Raw genomic sequence first — 22,465 nt, 5'->3', positions numbered from 1 at the left:
CTGATTCACTGGTCACCACGCAACCATCTCTCTGACACATGTTACAGTGTAAGTGGCACCTGTGAGCGGTTTTATTGCTGTATATGTGACAACAATGCGGGCATAAATTGCGAGCCCCTAGGAAACTCTGAAGGTTTAAGATTCCATAATAGTGCTGCTCGTGGTGTAAAATATATATAGTGTTATTATTCACATTGTCACCTGCCGGGAAGTATTTCCAAACCCTGTCCTCATTATACAGGATTTTGATAGGCACACCAAAGTGATCCTCAAATAAACGCAGATCATTAAAACCAACCATAACATCAGGTGGTATACCCAATACGCTGTGAACCTCCATAGCTCTTGCCTGAATGTATCCATCTGTAACGGTTCTAGGCTCTAGCAGGCCTATAATGCTTGCAGCCATACATATGTTCAGGTCCCCGTAATTAAAATCCAAGAGCCAGCGTTTCTTCTTGGAAACCACCATACTGTAAAGGGTTTTCTTCAGGGGTCTGTACACACCACCCTCTCTAGCCCTGACAACCACCGACACGAGTCTCAAGGGCTCGGTCACGACCAGTTCCGCCTTACTTTGTAGCAGTTTTCCAATGTTTTCTAGAAACTGCAAAACATCAAAGGTCTGCCGAAACGATCGCCTGGTGAAAAGAGGCCTGTTTAAAACAGTGCTGTCTAGGCGTATCTGGACAAAATCGTTAGGCCCAACCGTTTCAAGAATCTGAGAGATGAGCCTTTCAGTAGTTTCTGTGATCACCAAGAGTCCTTGACCGGTTGATCTTAACCTATCCAGATTTATAAAGCGGAACACCTCATAGTGTTCAACGCTTCGAAACTTTGGTAGATCTCGCTGGTATGTGCCCATACTCTGCAAGAAAACCGCGTCAGTTTCATCCGGAGGGGGTGTGTTTTGGGGTTGAGCCTCTAAATCTTTAAGGACTCGCTGCATGATGATCATTTTAGCTTTTCTCAGGCGTTTGAGAAACATTTTTCGCTGCCTGAGGGTTTGAAGCCATTTTAAACGGCGTGCCGGTAAATCTTTTAAAGAGATACCTCGTTTTTTAACAAGGTTTGAGGGGGTGTTTGTGTTTTCCAACACTGTCTGCAGTGTTTTGGGCGTAGCATTTAAGCAGGACTCGGATGTACCCATCCCAGGGTCCACCTCTGTGCTTAAAGGCTCTGGGGGTTCTGCAAAACCAGACCTGATCGGTATATGCTTTTGTAACCCCCATTTCTTTTCAAGTTTGTTTTTACGAGTTGGTGGTGTGTTCTTTTTCATCCTTTTTTTAGCTATGGTGTTCACCCTGTTTTTAGAATCCCTAGCGAAAAGGGCTTGTTTGGCCTTAGACACGCGCTTACGCATGTCTACTAGATGTTTTTTACCAAACAGATGTCTCAAGCACCAGGCCTGGCGTCATAATCTAGAGCTGTTATGCGGGCCTGATAAGTGTTTTTCCTTTCGCAGTTTTTTTAAACCGGGGGCCCGAAATAACTCTTTTACAACGTGTCCCTTTTTAGAAGCACGGATATTTACAAAACTGTTGGCTGTGTTGAGATTCACAGGCGCTGGGTTATTTAAGGGCTGTATATTCGAATCTGTACAATAAATGCTGGGTATGCGTCTTTGTTGGTTTATACCGTTGGGACCCCTGTAGGACAGATCAAGGGGTTTCGGGGAATATCCTGTTTCACGGATGACAGATGCATATCCGCAGTTTTGAGACCCTATTTTTATGGGTGAATCTGAAATTATTATAATAGGTGTCGCCTCTAGGACGACCCTGGTGTTAGGTTGAACACCCACACCTTCTAGAGCTTCAGAAGTCCTAATAGATCTCTTGGTGTTAGGGACCGTAGGTGTGTATGCCTGGGGTGGTGTTATATCTCTACAGCCCGGAGGCCACAAGAGCTGATGACCAGAGCCTATGCGGATGGGGATTGCTGGCGAGTACACAGGTGGCGGGGTGATCTCACCCCAAGCCGGAGACCCCTGTGGCGGACTATCAGAGACTATGCGGTTGGGGCTCGTTGGGGAGTACAAATGAGGGGGTGGGCTCTTACCACAGCTGGGGGTCCACGGACGTGGGCTAACCGTCCCTCTGTCTAAAAGTTTTTCGGAGCCCACTACCGGGAGCCCCGGGCCCGGTATAAGCGCACCCCCTGTCTGTGTCTCCTGGGGAGATACAGCATTAACAGGTGCTACAGGTATGAGTGATTCAATAGGCAGTGGTATATGATTGTTGGGAACAATAATACGTTGGGGGTTAATGGGTACTACAACATTTGCACACCCTTGAGCCACCCGCCCCCGGTTAAGTGATAAACCCCGCTTTTTATTTAAAATGAACTTGTTTGCAGACCCTTGAGACACACGACCCCTTTTAATAGCTAACTCCTGCTTTTCGTTTAAAAGGAGCTTTACTGCCCCATCTAACACATCATTACAAACAGCTGCTTTATACAACAGTGGTGTAGGCGGCTGACCTGCAACTGGAGGGGTTCGAGCTGTCGGGTTCACAGTGGACGGCTGCGCTAGAACTTCTTTCTCAACAGCAGCAGCACACGCCCCTAAAATAAAAGAAAAAAAAAACAGTTTTAGTTTTATATTAAAGACCAAGTAATACATTACGGCACATTGTTCAGGTCAAACTCGAGGTATACGAACCCCTTTAAAATATTAAAAGAAACTGTATGATAAAAATTAGGCCTGTGCAGCACTCTGTAAAACCCCATAACGACCCGATCATGTTCTTCTAAAGACATGCTGAAATATTAACGACACCTGCTATGGAAAAAAAGAGTAGCTCTCAGTGATCCTTTAAGCATACTTACATTCTGTACCCCAGCCAGGGTGCTTCCTTTTTAATGACGGGTTCACTGCAGGTGTTGGGTATCTGGCATGGGTCCTGGGGGTGGCATCAGAGGCTGATGGTCCAGCGGTCTGTGGATCTGAGGAGGGGCGTGATGCCGTTGGTCCCACACTGGGTGTATCTGCAATAAAAACCAAAGAAAACAGTTACCACCAGGTTCTACATCAAATCGTCACATGGCAGACCTATGCTTCAAATACATCATCATGTTTTACACTAAAGACTCAATTTGTGGAAAGCATCAGGACTCCTATAAAAAAGCATACATGCTTTACAGGGTTCACCTATATTAATTACCTGCTACAAGAGCCGATGCCTCTCGCACATCTGCAGAAGCGGCGCCCGCATGGATCACCGCTAGAAAATAAGGAAACAACATATGTTATTGTAAATACCCATTATTAAATAACTATAATCATCTTATGCTCATGCCATAAAACTACATTATGTATATTAATAACAGTTACTAATAACATCTGTATTAAAAGTACACACCGGCGGTATCGATACTAGGAATTCCGTATTCTGCCAAGAGGTCGATAAGTGCTTCGGAATTTATACATGCGTCTTCCAAGGAGGCATCCCATGCAACATAGCCATCTGCTGGACGCAATAAATAAAATAAATAGATAAATAAATAAGCCTCGGGTCTCCCATACTGCAAATGCCCAATCCTTGGGGGTAACAGCCACCCACACGTACAAGAAGCACAACAACCCCTGCTTGGGGCCCTTATTAACTGTGGACCCTTGGTGATCAACTCAATGGGGACCTGGACAGGGAGGCTAATAGTTCTGCCCAGCCTTGATGCATAACATTCTTTAAAATGTACAATATACCACACATTTTATCCCAGAAAAAAAAAAAAAAAACCTTATCCCTAGTGTGCGGGTCAAACCGTGTCACAAAAGAAATGAATGGCCATTTTGCAAATGTGGAATACTTTTTTTTCGTTGGTGCCTAAGACACTCTTATGGCCCAGGCATACCCTAGCCAACCAATGGTTCTGGGTTGGGGCTAGTCGCTTTGACCGGGATTGTTGAATAAATATTATTTAAAAACCCAAAGTGCCCCATTGTGGTGTTTCCTTGTGCTAGCTTTATCAAACAATAACATCAAACATAGTGCAAATGCCTTGCAGAGTTATTTCAAAACAGCTTTCTGAAAGTTAATGGCTTAAATGGAGCAGTAAATATGCTCCTGTTGTAAAATAAAATGCCTAAACCAGGTGTGCCATCATCCCTTTGATTTATAAAGAACAGGGTGTATACTTCAATGAATGCCTGTAACCCGTGGGTCCTTTAAAGCTTCTGTAAACCTTTATTTATTTCTTTATTTATTTATTTTTTGTCTTAAAAGAACATGCATGTCTTTTAAAAAATGAATGCGGAATTCCTCATGTGTGTTTTATAGATACTTTAAACCAGGGCTCAAGTCAGGGTAGATGAGAAACATTGACTGGCCACTTTGAATTTATGAGTTAAAGGCGTCCTCGTGTATCAAACATCAGACACATCACCAGTGCACTATAGAGCATGCTGAGAAATAAACAACTAAAAGTTAAATGTCCCATTTTGGTACTGCAATATCCAGGGAAAACATTTGTATTCGTCCTTGGATTTTAAAGCATGCCCACTTTTTAACCTTTTCAGAAACACGATCAGAAGAAAATATCCTTGCTTGGTTTTGTGAGTGTGTTGATTTTATGGAAGGCAAATGCCATTCAGCCTGTGCAATTTGGTTTTTTTTTTTTTTTTTTTTAAATGGTCGTGGAGCTGCGAATTTCCGCAGCTCCCCGACCCCTGGAGCACATGTGGCACACATGCCCCCACCCCCTACCCATGGATCAGGGAGGGGGCCCATTTTTAAATGAGTCCTGGAGGGGTGCACAGGAATGGCTAGGCCCTGTTCACCCCATCCAGGACGAACACAGTGAACAGCCTCAGTGCCGCCTGATGCCAGAGGCCCAGGCAAGAGCGTTTCAATAGATAAGGATTATCTTATCTAATGAAAAGCGCTTGCCTGGGGCTCTGGCCGGAGTGCGGTGTCTTTGTTCACCAGCCCCCAGCAGCACAACATCAGAGGCACAATGTGCGCCTCTTGCAAAAGATACACGTTTTTCTTTTTAAAAAGAAATACAGACTTGTATTCGCATTAAGATAACAGCTGTTTGCAGTTGTCATCTTAATGCGGATACAAGTCTGTATTTCTTTACAAAAGAAAGCCGTGTATCAGCATTGAGATGTTTGCGGTATGCAGAGGCCATCCACCCCATGTAGATGCTAATGCAGCTACAATGGACGGATGATGGCTGCAAACCGCAAACATCTTAATGTAAATAGCCTGCGACGGTGCGGGCTGCATTAGGGGCGCCTGGTCCATAGAGCTTTAGAGGAGCTGGGCCCCCAGGACCTCATAAGGAGGCCTGTCTCATGAAAGGGGGCTGTCAAGGGCCTACACTTAAGGCACGTTTGGAGGGGAATGATGGTTTGAGCAGTAATACTTAAACTCCGTCCCCTCCAAACGCTACTTGTGTGTGTGGGTGTGTGTAATGCCTAGACAACCCCCTTTCAAGGACTAGGACTGCTTTTCATAAATGCAGCCCTATCTCATGAAAGGGGGTTGTCTAAGCGCTACACACACCCACACCCACAAGTAGCGTTTGGAGGAGACTGGGGGTTTAAATGTTACTGCTCAAAGAAGCACATATTATAATTCATTCATCACTGCCTAAAATGCGCTTAAATTGTAAAAAATAAAAAACATTTCAGATGTGCGCTATTGTGCATGCCTGGCAATGCCCCCCTACTACAACAACACGATAAAACAGGGAACACTACAGTTTCCAATGGGCACATAATCATGGCAAAGGGGAACCAGAGCCCCAAATACAGACAAAGACACCCGCAAAACCGGGACACCTCAGCACACCCCGCCACGGGGCCCATGGCTATGCATGCACAATACAGTTGGCCACATTATTATTATCATTATTTTTTCAAAAGACAGGGCGGACTGGCAATTGTTTTTTAAAAAGCTAATATGGTGCAACTACACATATGTCTTTAAAGCACCACACGCTAACCAATGTTTTAAACATAGCGGCCCCCAGCATTTACCCCAGCGTCTAACAAACAAACATATTCTGTACCTATGTACATGTATATATTTTTAAACACAGTGGCATGCCAATAATTGAATATAAAAGATAGTACCTGGGGCAGGACTAAAATCTAGTACATCCCCTAGTGAAAGGTCTGGGAAGAGGTCCTGTAGATAAATTAGGAAAAGTTAGCATTTTACATAAAACTAATGGAGGCTGCCGCATGTCAGAGTTTATAGACCCCTTACCTGATCGTTTGTCTGATCCTGCTCCTGCATGGTAGCTGTAACGAGCACGCACGAGGACTTCACACACACACACACACTGGGGCTGTAGCTGGTTAATTCTTAACAGGCGTCACACAAGGGCTGACAACAGTTAAACCACCCCTCTTTATAATGGTATCTCAAAAGTGGCGGGCTTTGCAGATATCTGTGAAATTAACTCCAGATGGTCACCAGCTTCTGCCACTCAAGATAAGGCCCTAGGACTTTGAGCCCGGATCTAAGGGTGTTGGGGGAAGGGGAGGGCTGGGGGCTGCATGGTCAGCCGGATACCATCCTCCCGGAAATTTCAAGGGCTCCTCCACCGCCTGGGGCTGCAGGGGTGTGGCAACATCCCCCGGAAATTCAAAGTGATCCATCAGAGCTGCCCCTCGGGGCTCAGACCACAGCACTGCCACCCCACCCATCCTGCTGAGGGCTGCAAGAACAGACCATGCGGACACCGCGGCCATTTCCGGCCTCCCCTGGAATTTCAGAGATCAACAGCATATCCGCTGGGCCTGTTCCTGTTGAATTACAGCTGTAACACCACAGGGCTGGGCCCAACATCTTCTTTTGAGCTCTCTCTATATATATAGACGGCTGGCAGGGGTGTGGGGTGAACATGGCTTGCGCAGACCCTTGTGCATGTCATTTTGCAGCCTGAGTGCCTTGAAAAGGACAGAGACCTCCACTGATGGCCCAGTATTCACAAATGGACCCTTGCAGAACCTTCGGGTCTTGCTTCACAAGCCTGCTGGACTCAGCCCCATTACCCCAACATTTATTATGAATATTATTCATAAATTATTATAATTTTTTTTGTTTTTTTTTTTTTGTTTTTTTTTAAAATGTTTTCTCCCCAGCATAACCGGCCGGAAAATTATGAAAAATTAATTTTCATAAGTATAAAAAAAAAATTAATTTTCATAAGTATAAAAAATTATTATTTTTTTTTATGTTTATGGAAATTAATTTTTCATAATTTGCCATTTTTTATATATTTACAAATGTATTTTCGATATTTTTATTTTTATTTTTTATTTTTCTAATTCTTACCTGTCTTATTATAAGTGTAGACACCCTGCCACACTATACTCAAGACCCGCTTTAACAACGCCACCCCTAGTCAACGCGCCCCTAGCTTCAATCTTATGTTTACCTTACCGCACCTGCCCGGTCGCGCTGATGCTGTTAAATCCGAATTTCAACCCGTTCCTCAGGATTGGCTTGGAACTCCAGCCAAAACGCGGCTATATATATATATATACGCCCTACACGCCACGCCCCACCCTTCAAAACCCCGCTCCACACTTCCGGTTCTTTGGGGGCATCCGGAGGAAGTCCCCTTGGGGCCCCAACCCTTGGGGGGACCTTCCCGATAGCCCCCATGATGGCACATCCGGTGGGACACCCCCGCTAAGGACCCAGGGCCTGTTAAACACACCTACATCACTTCCGGGACAGGATTTTGCCCAGGCAGAACTTCCGGGGGAAGCCCCAGGGGGCCACGCCTAGGATATGACGTCATAGGGACCGGATATCCCGCCCTAAAGGGGCGTGGAAAGCTGTCAAGGCTTGTTTGATGAGGAAAGGTATCAGGCTTTACTACTCACATAGCTCTCAACTCACACGCTTTTGGCGGGTGTCACCCGCCTTGTAAAGGGCTGACTCACCCGCCAAGCCTCCTGCACGCCCATTGATTCCAATGGGCGTCTCACCCGCCAAAAACAAAATCGGGTGATTTCACCCGCCTTTGCAACACAAATGGTTGAGAGCTATGGAACATGTAAAATCATATGCAATGGATATGTTTTCCTAGCCCCTGAAAAGGGTCTCACCTTTAGGGAACACAGTTCTAACTATTTCGCAGTGAATTATATTGCATAGCAGAAAACAACCTCCTAACCCTTGGACCAAAAACATACACATATTCATGGTTCCCAACTTAGTAAAACCTCCAGAGGTCTAGTATTTCTAATAGATGTTCAATATACATTTATTAATAAAAACGATAATGCCCTAGTTACAATCTATTCATGCCCACGTGACAGTTGTACAACAACCAGATTTACACAGTTGCATGTACATAACCAAGAGAAAAGATAAAACCTGCCAATACCATAACTCAAAACAGTGCAATGTTGCTATGAGCACTCAATTGCATGAGAAAATGATAGTCTATTAGTAAACATATGTTAGATATAAAATGTGGGGATTTAATCAAGTTCTCATTAAGACCTGTTTAAAGAATAACCATTTTTTAGTAGTCGCCAATTTCTGGTTAATCATAGTGTGGTTCGGGCCTTTAATTTTCATCAGTATTGTCCATTTGAACTCCTCTGTACCATATTAGAAAAATGTCTCACCAAGGGGGCATTTTCAATCTGATTTTTGAGACAATACTGGTGTTCAATCATTCTTGCATGTACTCACTATCCTTATTCAAGCTCAGTTTTCCCACTGAAAATAGTCAGCCTATTTGCAGGAGTCTGCAGCTGTGGGAGGGACTAAAGTGGGAAAGTGACATTTCTGATCCATGACTTCTAATGCTTTGTTATGCCCTTGTCATGCCGTGTTATGTATGCATTGCCACATGTCACTTGATTGTTTGCACACCTCGCTAACCTGCTCAAAATTCGACTTCCTAGCTCTCCTGTGTGCAGCACTGCAGTGTTCCCCGCCTCTGTGGTTTTGCTTCGTGGTGTCACTATGATTTGGACCTCTGGTTCGCAATGCAATTAGTTACCCACCAAGTGTTTTTCTATCTGATGTCCAATATAGTTAGTGTGACTGGCGCCTGATAGTTCACCTTCACCTCTTAGCATGCGGAGGTGTTCGTTGGCACTTCATCAGGACTCTGCCCTCACTGGAATACCTACCCTGAACTTCCATGGGGATCTCTTCTCGTCCACCGTCTAATTGGTATCCCGTGCTGCATGCTCCCTATGGCTTCCATTCCTCCCTGTGTTCTCCCACTCTTATCCAGAACCAGCTGCTTCCCAGTGTCCATTGCCAGAGATACCAGTCCTCTCCAAGGAGATATCCTCTCAAGTAACATACTCGAAGGGCAGAATAACTGAGATATCACCGAAAAGGGCACCCCTTCTGCGATGTCACTGTGGCCACACTGAATGAATGGTGCAAGTTGCCCATCGGGCCCTCCACTGAACTCCCTGCACTAACGCTCTCAATCCCTACACTCAAACACATTATATGCATACCAATGAACTTCATGCTACACCCCTACAATCAACTTACACATTACATTCCCGTCCAGTGCATACTACTGCAACTGACACACAAAGGTCCACTCTGGACACAAATGCCTCTATACTCTTGTTGCATGACACCTAGAAACAGATCTGCATGCAGAGATTAGGGTACTTCCGATCAACATGCATCAATACCACAGGGAATTTTCCCCAGGCTCGGACTCATCTATAGGGCTATAGGCCCATGGCCTAACCAAAAACGTAAAATGCTGGTGTGGGCCAGTTCTTTTGGTCAAAGTGGGCCACTTTTATGGCCAACGTGGGCCAGTTTGATGAGTTACTTCACTATGCGGCTAGTAGTTTTGGCCATTGCTGTTGAATAAATATTATTTAAAATGCACAATTTGCATCACAATTTAGCAAAACCCCCTCCTTGGGTACTATTCGAACAGCATCAAAAAAAGAATGAATTGCCATTTGCAACTGTGGGCCACTTTTTCATTGGTGCACGATGCAATTTTATGGCCCGGTCTGACCCTAATTTTCCCTCCCACTACCCCACCCTCTCTTCCAGATCCACAAGAGCACCTGGAGACCGTGCAAATGACAACAGAATGCAGTAAAACCCCTAATACCAGAACCTGGACATCATACATTATATATATTAATGTTAATGTTAAAGGATATTTGTACCGCGCACTTTCACCACCGCAGTCGTCCCCTGGCGCTCTGGCGGATCTGTAATAAAAGGAGGGATAGGTTAAGCGTGTTAGTTGGACAAAGTTTGGAAAAGAGCAAGGGAACTGTGAAGTACTGTTGACAGCTTTGGTTTGGTTAACACCGTTCGCCAAGCGTATTGGTGCGCTAATCGGTTCTGAGTCTGTCGTGTGCTGTTGTTTGGGGGTCTGTGTGGTGTGGGTGTGGTTGTTGTTGTGTGGTGAAGTGTGTGCGGGTTGCTGCGGTTTTAAGAGGTGTGGTTGTATTTGGTTAGAGTGTGAGAGGGGTGTGAGAAGGGAAGAGGTTTTAGTAGTTTTGGCGTTGGTTAGTATCCAGGTTATGAGAGATGCATATTCCTATTGCATTTCCTTTGTTATTTAGAGAAGGTTGTTTCCTTTCAGCAATTAGGTTTCAGCATGATAAAGCTGTCTCATCTCTTTGTCATTATGCTAACTTAGATACTTTCGTTTTTCCGTCTTTGTATTGGGCTAGTCCTTTTTTCTCTGTTTGTTTTTGCTGTAGCCTAGGTTTGGATTGATTTACTTGTGAGCTATGCCCGTGCCCTACGTCCTTTCTGAGTAGGTAAGGTTGCTGGTGGAGTTGGGCATGTATGTTAAAGTTCTGTTCTTGTGGGGTTGTCGCTTGTGTTCTATTCCACCTGGTGTCGTCTCTCTTGTTCTTGTAGGAATTTCCCTTAGTTGGTCCTGGGTGTTATCTGTGCCATCATATATTCTGTCAATCTGAACTTTGCGTTTTCTGTTAGATTTTCATTTTGTTTTTATTTTATTTTTTCAATTTGGTTTTGAGGTGTTGAAGAGCCAGATTTTTAGAAATTTTCCAAATTTTAGGTGGTCTTTGGTGTTTCTTATTTCTCTCAGGAGGTTGTTCCAGGCTTTTGCTGCTAGGTGGGAGAAGGAAGAGCCTTCTAGTTTTTCTTTTGGTTTTGGTTCCAGGTGAATTTCATTGCTTGATATGAGGAGTCTCGTTGGTTTGTAGATTGTTATTTTCTTTTGTAGGAATTCTGCTCCCTGTCCGTTGATTGCCCTGTTTGTTATGCACATTGTTTTGAACGTGATACGATGTTTGATTGGGAGCCAATGGAGTATTTTTAGTGCTGGGGTGATGTGGTCTCTTCTGGATAGTTTGAGGAGGAGTCTGGCTGCTGTATTTTGGATGTGTTGTAATTTCTTCAGGAGGTATTCCGGCATCCCGAGGTAGAGGCTGTTTGCATAGTCAATTCTTGACATGATGAGGGCGACGATTGTCATTGTTTTGTGGGTGAAGGAGAGGAAAGGTAGGATTCTTCTTGTGTGAAGGAGGAAGAAGCATTTCTTAATTATTGTGTTTACTTGTGGTTTTAAGGTTAGGGCGTTGTCCATTAGAACTCCAAGGTTTTTTACTACCTTAGATGGTGTGGGCGCGGTTCCCATTTCCGTTGGCCAGGGAATGTAGGTTTTGTTCTCTTTGTTTTTGGATATAATCATGATTCCTGTCTTTCCTGGGTTGATTTTTAAGTTGTTGGTGTTCATCCAGTCAAAGATTTCTTTTAGACATTCTACTAGGGTTGAGTGATCGGGTTGAGTCTCTTCAATTTTATAGATGATTTGAGTGTTGTCTGCGTAGTTGTAGCATGTAATGTTGTATTTTTTGAAGATCCTGATTACTGGAGTCTGGTAGATGTTGAAGTATAGTGGTGATAGTGACGATCCTTGTGGTACTCCACAGTCGTTAACTCGTGTAATAGATTTGAAGCTTTTTATCCATATTGTTTCTGTTCTATCTCCTAGGAATGATTTAATCCAGAGTAGTGCCATGTTAGTTATACCTATGTCTTCCAATCTTTTGATTACAGTGTCATGGCTTACTGTGTCGATGGCTGCGGAGAGGTCGAGCAGGATCAGAGCCGAGGTTGTGTTGGAGTCTGTTTGTTTTTAGGTCTTCCCAGATGGATAGTAGTGCCGATTCTGTTCCTCTTGCGGGTCTGAAGCCGACTTGTGCTTGGTCTAGCAAGTGGTGTTTTTCTACATGTTCTTGGGTTCGTTTGTATACGTAGGTTTCTAGGAGTTTTGCTGGGTAGGATATGTTTGAAATTGGTCTGTAGTTGGAGAGGTCTTCCATGTGTCCACTTGTGTTTTTTAAAAGTGGCTTAACATATGCTGATTTGAAGGATCATGGTACAGCCCCTCTGGAAAGCAACAGATTCAATAGATTTCTGTAGTATTCTGATGGTGTTCCTTGTGCGAGGATTGATTTGTAGATGTCAGGGGGGCAGGGATCCATGGATGATCCAGCTTTCTTTCTATGTTTTACCAGCTTTACTATACAATAAACAATATGCATACTCTTGTTTGTGTTGGCAATAAAAGGGCTGTGGCTTTTTATTAAACATAATACTAATAAACCAAACTGGAGTATTGTGTTTATTTCCCAACAAACAGGTGTGCAGTGTTATCATAGTTCTTTACTTTTGTACACTTGGGCCGGGAACTGGAAGTTGCCCTTTTTGCTTACTTGGTGCCCCCCATTGTGGGCTCCCAGGTCTGTGTGTTTGGGACCTATACATTGTCTGGTGGGCACTCCTCTGCCTGCTGGCAGCTTCCTTCCAGGCCCATACCGCCTTCCTGTACTTCTACTCCATGACTTCCTGACAACGACTGTTGTCTTTTGCTCACCCAAAATGTACCTTCTTCCGGGGTGCGTGGGATCCGGGAAAACAGAAGCTGGGTCTGCGCAAGCAGAGTCCAATACACTCAGGGCAGAGTGTGTCTTCTTAGGGACTGCTCCAGCAGCCCTGTCTTTATAGGGCAAATATGCACTTAGGTGCATGGCCCTTCTATTTCCCCTCACCTGTCATATTGTTCTCTCCCCCTTTGAATTGAAAGGGGAGGCAACACTTGCAGTCAGCGTGTCGGTGCCTGCCATTAGCGCCCTGTGTGTCTGGGTCCCTTCTATGTTGTGCTCCCTTTCAGGATGCCCGTGTGTGCATTCCTAACACCTAGTGGGGGGGACGGAAACAGGAGGCGAGGCGCGCCTTCTGGCTGCCTTTCACTCCCCCCTGTCTCCCTTGTTCCCTGCGGCCGCTCCCAACCTAAAGGGCTCGTGCCAGACATAACATCAGCACTCAAGGTCACAGCAGAGTTCTACAGGAACTATGGTGAACTTGTAACATGATCAGGGCTGCACTGGCCTATAGGGAACTCTGGAGATTTCACAGTAGACCTCTGTACCCGGGGCCACTTTTGTGTGGTGACCCATTTTATTGCCACATTTTCTCACAGGAAAAGGTTTGGGCTTGCTGAAAATGGATAATATGGGGCCACTTTGAAAATTATTTCCAATGCCTCTTTTGGTTTCCAGTCCACCCCTGAACATGATAGAGGATCATGGATGGATTTATGTCCCTTTCCAGCGTGCCACTTTTGTGTCACTCCCCCTTTGCATGCCTCTTTCCTTGTTTCGCATTTCATCTTCACCCTCCTGGCAGGACACTTGTCTTCCACGTATTTCGCCATCAAGCTGCCGCATGCCGCTGCCACCATGCTCCGCTCCTGCTGCACCGTGCTTACCATTGGGGAAAACTAGCATGTCAGTAAAGCGCATGCAGGAACGCAGGGCACGGCGAGATTGGTTGGTCAGGGTCAAGCCAGATCAGTCGACAGAAGTTGGTTGCAATAAATACATACATTCATAAATAACTATACAAAACAAGGAGTGGAAGCTATTTCTTTGCTGGGGCTCACAATCATCAGTGATTTCCTGCTGTACTGTTGCTTTTCGAAGGATTAATTTAAGAATGTGACTCACCCAGTCATAGTATTCAGTTGAAGCCTGTCTGCGCCATTCCTGTGCAGCGGTGCGCAGGAAAAGAGCACGCCAACAGGCCCTGCTGAAATGAGGGCACATGCGCACCGTGTGGAAGGGGCTGCTTAGTTAACGCTGTAATATGAATGGTTCTTATCTCCCCTAGTGGACACTAGTGAGATGAATGCAGTTAGTCACGGCCATTGATTGCCGCACCTCAGTGATTCGGTATGGCTGCTCCAGCGCACACCGTGTTTCTATTTTTGGGAAGGAAGTCTTCGCAGGATTTCCCCTGTGACCGCTCGTGCGTACTCAATGGCTCCCGTCCATTCCTGGATCCCCTCCTTCCTGGAGCTGAGCTGCGCCAGAGCGTTCATTCGACACATTTCTCTCAGTAGGCACGGGACTCAGTGAGATGTGGCTTATGGGGTTTTATGAAAGGTTATTTTGATAGCAGGAAGGGTGGCACATTTAAGGTTAATGGCTGATCGCATTTTGTGTTAGTATTAATGGAAGATGAAGGCGAGCGCTTCAAACGATAATTAAAACAGCGATTTGGGCATTCACAGTACTGGCTACTGGGTGGGGAGAGATAGGTGAGGGCAGTGGCATAACACAAGATCTGCCCCCCCTGCGAGCCATGCTGAGGCCCCCCCCAACTCAGCAACAAATCACAGGTCACACCACACTCTGGGCCACCCTAGATCATTACCACGCTTGCGCAATACACACAAACGTGCTGCTGAAGGGGTATGCCGCACACTGCACTAGGAGAAAGATATAAATATGTGTTTTAATGCAATATATAGCACACGTTCTGAGAAAAATTGACTAAAAAGCTACAGGGTTTGCTATCGTTCTGTAGGGTAACACCAATCCAATACATGCAAGTCACCAACAGTGCACATGAACATTAATGCTTTGCTATTAAAAATGCAATGCCACAATGAAAACATGTCCAACTGGCGGCACAATGTAGACCAGAGTAGACACATAATAACATTACAGTAAAGCATGCCAAGCCACATTTAGACATACCTAGACTGGTTGCACCAAAATGCCAGTCGAAGCAATAAGACTCATCAAAAAGAGAGTACACGTTCAAGCCTATGTCTCTGCGGCCTCTAACACTACGGCCAAACTCTTTAAAATCCGCAAGGAGCTGGCCAATCCTGTTGCAGTCTCTACCTCTCCTGTTCCCTCAACAGGCCCTGTGGGCAGCTTTGGCCTCTCACTTCTCCTCTAAAACTCAGGACATCCTGTCCACTATCTCTTCCTCTCCCTCTTCCTCTCTCATCCCCCTTTGGCCATCTCTCCCTCACCTCCTCCTTTCTTCTCTTTCTCTCTAACACCTGATGAGGTTTCTAGAAAAGTCCCATCAATGGAAGGGTTGTCAAAACAGGTGCTCGCCCACTCCTCCTGGGCCATCAACGACCATATTGACACCCTGGTTCCAGCTTCTGCTGATTTCTGTAATCATTCTTTTGCCAGTGGAACATTCCCCTCTCCCAAACTCTTGGAAAAGCTGGCCATCTCCGAGCTTACTCTCCACACTGAATCTGTTGGTTGTCTCCATGACTATCAGTCTGGTTTGAGAGCTGCCAGAGGCAGGGAAACTGCTCTCTCGAACACCTGTGAAGATCTTATCTCTAACCTTGATTCCAGCATTCCTTCTGTCCTCATCCTCCTTGAACTTTCGACATGGTCAACCACGCTTTCCTGATCAATCGACTCTGTGAGAACCTGGGAATCATGGATCAGGCCATGGAGTGGCTCACCTCCTTTCTCTTGGGCCGCCCTTCCCGGGTACAACTTGGTCCCTTTCACTCTGCCACCTCTGTCTACCTGTGGCGTTTCCCAGTGCTCTACCCTCACACCTGGGTTTTTCAACCTCTTATTGGCCCTTTGGCCCACCTGATCTCTGTCTTCACCTGTAACTTTCAGTGTTATGCGGATGACACTGAGCTTTCCTTCAGGCTCCCCTCAGCCTACTCTCCTCTCTCTCTCATTCCTGGTGTCATCTTCAACTCCACTCTCTCTTTCTCTCCTCACATCTCGGACGTCGATAAGAAGTCCCACCACAAGCTGCACCTCCTCAAAGGGACTCTTCCGTTTCGCACTTTCCCCCAGAAGCTCACTGTCTCCAGAGCCCTGGTTCTCTCTAGGCTGGACTACTGCAACAGCCACTTTCTCAATCTGCCTTTTTCTACTCTCTGCCATCTGCAACTAATCCAGAACAGGACTGCAAGACTTACCCTTGGCCTCAAGCCCAGGGACCGTATCCCTCCAGCCATGAAATCTCTCCACTGGCTCCCGGTGGCTGCAAGGATCAAGTTCAAGACCCTTTGCATTGCCCATAAGGCTGTCTGGTGCTGGGATCCCCACTACATCCAACGCTCTCTTCCAAAATACCTTCCTTCCCGAACCCTTAGGGTTAGATGCTTCTCCAGGCAGAGAGAGTGGGGGGGAGGGGAGGTAGATCCCTCTCCCTTGCTGGTGGCTCCCTCTGGAATGGCCTCCCTGCCCCTCCCAAACTTGAGCCGGACCACCTGAAATTCCGGAAGCAGCTCAAAATGTTCCTCTTCTGCTCTGCTTTCTCTCTCTCCATCCCCTGCTGACCTACCGGTCTGCTGTACTAACTGGTTGCTTGGCTACCCTCAGTCTCACTGAGTCCAGGCTCTTTCTTGATCAGTCACCCTTCTACTGCCTCCGGGCCTACCACGCAGTTAGGGGCTGTAACTGTAACCCTACAGTCCCATGTTCTCCTTGCACTACCCAGAGCCGCGCTGCCCTGGCTGTACTTACTCAGAGCATTGCTGCCCTGTTTTCCCCTCCCCTCTCCCTTGCACTTCCCCCCTCCCTTTTCCCCTTGCACTTCTCGTTCTCGCACTTGCATGATCTGAATGACACAAGGCTTAGTAAGATCATTTGTCTTATCCTCCTTCTGTTTTCCTTCCCTTGTCTTGTCATGCCTAAAAACACTTGTGTACAGTGTTAGGCAGAATTATATGCAGTACCATTTGGGAACACCACACACAATTAGGACTACAAGCGACAGTACAAATTCACCTTTGGTACAACCCTGTACTACACAGTAAAGCGATAACGAACAATGGCTGAGCAGCCAGACTTATCTCAAGAGTAAAGTGTGCAGTATCAATAGTTACACAAAGGACAGCAATTACTATGATTCAAACAAACACTGACTCAAGGTTTCTGAGTAAAATAATATACATTTATTTACACATCAGTTATTAAACATTTCACTATTATCAAGCAGTTGAAAACTCACGTTTCTAATACACTACACCACACCCAATAGATTCTGGACAAGTAAGGCTCAAAATGAAGTGTGAGCAAAATGGCACTCCAGTAATAAAAAGGGAGGGAAAGACAAAGTTAGTCAGAAGTTGAGCAGCACCAACAAGTAAGTAAGTAGGGCAATCTACAAAAAGGAACTACAGTGTGGAAATCAAACCAAGAGGCCAGGGCCAAAGTTAATGGACCAAAGTCTTTGCAGAGGATCACACAGTTCAGGGTAGTTTGCGGATAAGTCTTTGCCAAGAGTTCAGAACGAAGTTGGTCAGACGAAAAATTGCTTTAAAGAATAGAGAAGGACAAGCCCTCGGATTGGCAAAAGATTTCACACACTTTCACCGCGGCTGGACGAAATGAACAACCGGATTAGCACAGTACCTTTAGAGCAAAAGAATGCTGTAGCTGAGGCCGACGTTCCTGGCAGGTCCTACAGGCTCAGGGTTCCTGAAGCGACTGTCAGACTGACAAGAAGGAGGAAGACTGGAGGGTCCTGCACTGCTCAGGGAAGAAACCAGCAGCAGAGCAAAGCGACCAATAAAAGGTGCGCTCCTTAAAACGCAAGCAGGGTCTGTTCCTCCTGGCTATCCAGTTCACTGTAGCTCTGTACAGCAAGTTCGACCAGAGGAGGGAGGCCTGGCTAGCAGTTTGGCGAACTGGTTGTTCCCACCAGCTCAAGGGGAGAAGATTCCTTGCAGATCTTCCCTGTCATCGAAGGTTGGAGATTCGGACCCGCAGCAGGGCTTCACCGGGAGGTTCAGTCATGGTAGAGGTCCTCTTCTGTTAGCTTCTCTTCGGTTCTCTCGATCCAGTGGCGACTCTGCCTTTCCAGCCCCAGAGAAATGCTTTTTATGCAGTTTTCCCTCATTAGCACAGCCTGGCTGTCAATCACACAGCAGGGTGGCTGTCCCGCCGGGACAGTCACCACAGCCAATCATATCAGAGTGCAACTTGGGTCTCCAAGGAGATCCTGTGCAGGGAGTCCTAAACCCCTCCCTCACATCCTGTCCCCTCAGACATACAGGCGCCTAAGGAGGGCTTCTGCGCAGAAGCCTGCGAAAGGACGGTGAACAAAGGAACCAAACCTGGTTTGGCGCGCAGAGTAAACCACGAGAAAGACTTTTACAAAAAGAAATGGTGACTAAACCCAGCCAGAACCATATAAAACCGTATATGGTCCAGCGGGTTTAAGTTCGAGGCTACCAAGATAGCCTAAAACAATACCAAGGCCATATAAAATTACCGCAGTAGGAAAAATAGGGTAGATACCACTGCCACCAGCCAAGTGAAAAGGGAACGAAACAATGTTCCATGAGAGACAGACAAAAAGGGATAACTATTAACCTTTTCCAATACTCTATGTAGGATCGTTTGCACTGGGTCTGTGGTTTTAAAAAGACTAATAAAGTTAATGGCAACTTTACATGTTTGGGGAGACAGCAGTCAGTCCCAGAAAATTGAGTCTTAGTTGGGATGTCTAAAAAGACAACCCTGTGTCATTGCACTGAAGATGCTGTGTAACACACAATAAAAAGATGATGCCTGTGGAGTAGGTGAGGCTCCACAGTCTATGAACACAAAAATGTTAAACACAAACAGCAAAATACATGTAAGAGTGGGAAAAAAGGCTCACACACTTACCAGGTGAAAAATAATAAATGCTAGAAATCCAGCAAAGCTGCTAAGGGACTCAGTAGGTAAGGGAAATTAGCCATTTTGGAAATACAGGTGCGTTATATATGACTTATCATATCATATAATTTTATCACAGATGCCCAGAAAAATATACAGTGCAGCAGTAAGAAACAGCTAGACTGGCAGAACCCAAATGCCAGTCTAGCCAGGTACAGAGCCGTCATGAGGGGGGCACAGGGGGGGCAAACTGCCCCAGGCCTCGCGCTCAGTGGGGGCCTTGCGGCCGTGTAGATGGCATTTCGTTGTGCGAGATGCGAGGTGTCTTTTGCTGCCGGCTGCGGCAGAAGAAAAGATGAAAAAAAAAGATGAAAAAAAAAAGTTACACACAGCATGGGGGGGGGGGGGGGGGCGGGGCGGGCCATGGTCCCCAGGCGCCGGCAAACTGTTACATTGTACAGTCACGCCGGCGCCACCTGCTCAGTGCCCAGGATATTATGTTTCAGTCCCACCATCAAGTGCATCTTAATTACTTTATTTTCATTATTTGATATTTTAAAACACAGGTCCACATTCATAAAAAAATATATATCTCTACTTACATGTGCTGAGTGTGCAGGCTAGAGTAAAAGATGCATGCCTTTTGCATGTGGATTGATACACAGAAAGAACATTAAATATGACAATACTTTGGCACATGCCTAGTTGTTCACACTAAAACATACACATGAACGTGGTGTGCGAGGGGTGTGGGAAGCATATTCCATCCCGAGTGCATCCCTTATTCATAAAACGATGTTGCATGGGATACCCACCTCTGCGGCTCCTTCTACTGGATATGGTCTGCCCTGGTGGAGGCCAGGCCCAGCAGAAGGCAGGATCCAGAAACAGGTCTTTTCGCACCCCAGCTTGCATTGCCATGCCTGGAATGGAAAGGCTCATGGCAATCATGAGCCTTACCCTTCGTTTTTGCCTTTCAACGCCTGTTATATTATTTGCACTGAGTATCAAAAATGCAAGTTGTTGCACCTCATTTACACTACGCGTACGTGCTTAACTTAGAAATCTAGACGGATACAGTGGGATTCATTAAACTTACACTGATGCAAGTGCAGTTATGCGCTACGGCAAAAACCGTCCCAGTAAAAAAATGTGTTCTTTTAATGCATTGTGGCCCCCAGGGCCATATTTGTCCTATTGATAATAAGGCATGGCATTTTCACTGGACAATTCATTGCCCTGATGCGAAAATGCATTGAAAGTATGAATGTTAGCTTTAGTGCCAATACCATACCCAATGTAACTTGCAACGTTGCACCTTTCTATACGGAGACTTATGCAGGGCCGTCACTGGAGATTGAAATGAGTGCTTTGAAGGCTTTTGACACCGGTTCCTCCACATCAACCACCTGCTGGCAAAGGAGGATTTAAAGATTTTCAGTGGGCATTTAGTGTTTCAGCTCCCTGCTAGCTGGCTGTCTCGCTGGGGCCTTTCAGCTCTTTCAGTTGAAAGTGGCTTCGGGGGACCCGTGCAAGTGACTCCATGTTGCCAGTCATCAGTCTTTTAACACAGCAATATATTCCTTTCTATATTTCTTTCGTTCTGGGGCTTAAAATGAGTGCTTTGAAATGCTTGCCTTACAGCTGCGTTTGCTGGAGCCCTTTCATCAGTCACTTCCCTGGGGTATACAGAAGTGTTATCACTTTGTTGCCTTTTAACACTGGTTCCTCCACATCAGCCAACTTCTGACAAAGGGGGATTTTAAGATTTTCAGTGGGCATTTAGTCTTTCAGCTCCCTGCTGGCAGGCCGTCTTGTGATAATCAGCGGCTATTAACTCCTAGCTGTATTTCTTTGTCTCCATTATAATGTATGCACCGAACGGGTGCCCCAGGCTGTTTTCCGCTCTAAGCAATGGGGGGCCCCCAACCGTCATGTTGAAATGGGCACCAACTCATCTTCAGCCATGCTTAGGTAAAGAAACCATAATTGTTATCAGGTGGCTAGACTGGCCTGCATTGAATATTGGGCATTCTAGCCAGTAATAACACTAATGGTGCACAGCTAGTCTGGGTATACATTCTGTAGCATGTTTTCTTTTTTTTTGCTGGCTGTGAGTCCTTATATGGTAATACTGGCCCAGATGCCTTTGGGTTCGGGGCACTTTACAAATGCTGAATAAATAAATAAATACAATATATTGATGCAGTCTGCATGGACATGTATGGGAACAGCCAGAATGAACATGTTTTCATACTGGCATATGTTGTGGGCAAAGGTGGCATGAAATGCAATGGAAAATGCTCCTCTTCACTGTCCGTGACTTAAATCTATTGCGTTTGTCCATATGCTACCATACAAAACCAACTGCAAACTCTATGGCTTTTTACCCTAATTTTTAAAGAAAGTGTTGTAAAATGCACCATTTTTATTTGTTTCAAAACAATTTTGGGGGCGAGAAACCCTCTCAAACACCCCTTGTTTGGTTTGGGCTCCCTCACTGTGCTCTGTCAAACCCACATAATTGGTGCAAACAATTATCAGTTCAAAAATTAATCAGCTGCCACTGAATATCATCTAATTGTGTATGATGTGTATTTTAATGTGCACAAAGTGGCAGGGCAGTCCTCCCTAAAGCCGGCGTCACGCACCATCCGCCGTTATGCCATTGTATATATATTTATGCATATGGCAAAAATGTTAGTCTGGAGTGAACTTGTCTTCAGTAGAGAAACATAACTTTGCTGTAGTTAATTTGCTGTCATAATAATAAACCATATTTGGGTTCCTCCACACACACTAGGGGAGATTCAAGCGTCTCCTGTTTGCGGCGCCGCCGCCGCTGGCCCAGTACAAAAAATCATAAGGGGGCCTCACCAAACGTTTTGCCCCGGGCCTCACCACACCTTGTGACAGCCCTCGCCAGGTAATTACAATTAGCAGGACTGCTTTATCAGAATTGCCCAGTTAAAAAGTCATACCAAACTGAGGAATGACTAGACTGGCTACACCAAAATGCCTCTCTAGCCACTAATACCACATATCATGCCTGCTTAGCATGGACATGGACGACCATTATGATTTATTGCACAATCCCCCTCCCCCACACATTCCCTATCCCTCCCATCCCCTACCCCAACCTCCAAAATCAGCTCATTGACCCAGAATTACCTCCATGTCCCTCTTCCTTGTCCCAGTGCTTACGTATGGGGCTCCTTGCCTCATAGGTAAGTACTGGGATGAGGAAGAGTTGGACTAGAGTAATGAAGATTACAGATAGCTATGTCAGCATTACCTTCATGTACCTCTACCTCATCCCAGTACTTGTGAATGAGGCATAGCGCCTCATACACAAGTACTGCCTCATACATAAGTACTGGGATGAGGAAGAATAGGGCTAGTAGTAATGAAGGTTACCAATAAGCAATCAAGGCATTAAACACAAGTAGTGGTGCAACACAATTGAGCTGACTGGGCTTCAGCACTCTTCTACCTGAAATTGTGGGCTATGTTGTCTTGACCTGGCTGACCTATAGAGCAGTTGCCGGA

The 22,465-nt window shown here is 45.7% G+C and overlaps 1 protein-coding gene across 1 annotated transcript; it reads right to left on the bottom strand.

The window, feature by feature from the left end:
• Positions 1 to 1,223: 1,223 nt before the first annotated feature.
• On the bottom strand, positions 1,224 to 6,251 carry LOC138556509 (uncharacterized). Its single transcript, XM_069642624.1, has 5 exons — positions 6,222 to 6,251; positions 6,086 to 6,140; positions 3,168 to 3,227; positions 2,833 to 2,991; positions 1,224 to 2,568 (listed from the first exon to the last, which is right to left on the bottom strand). The coding sequence occupies exons 1-5, from the start codon at positions 6,249 to 6,251 to the stop codon at positions 1,415 to 1,417; spliced, it is 1,458 nt and encodes a 485-aa protein (XP_069498725.1). The 3' UTR covers positions 1,224 to 1,414.
• Between the last annotated feature and the right edge of the window lie 16,214 nt (positions 6,252 to 22,465).

This window comes from Ambystoma mexicanum, chromosome 1q, assembly GCF_040938575.1.
Source record: "Ambystoma mexicanum isolate Mex_15411 chromosome 1q, UKY_AmexF1_1, whole genome shotgun sequence".
In the NCBI taxonomy this organism is placed as follows: domain Eukaryota; kingdom Metazoa; phylum Chordata; class Amphibia; order Caudata; family Ambystomatidae; genus Ambystoma; species Ambystoma mexicanum.
The sequence above is the reverse complement of the archived record's forward strand: the minus strand, read 5'-3'. Positions and strand labels throughout refer to the sequence as shown.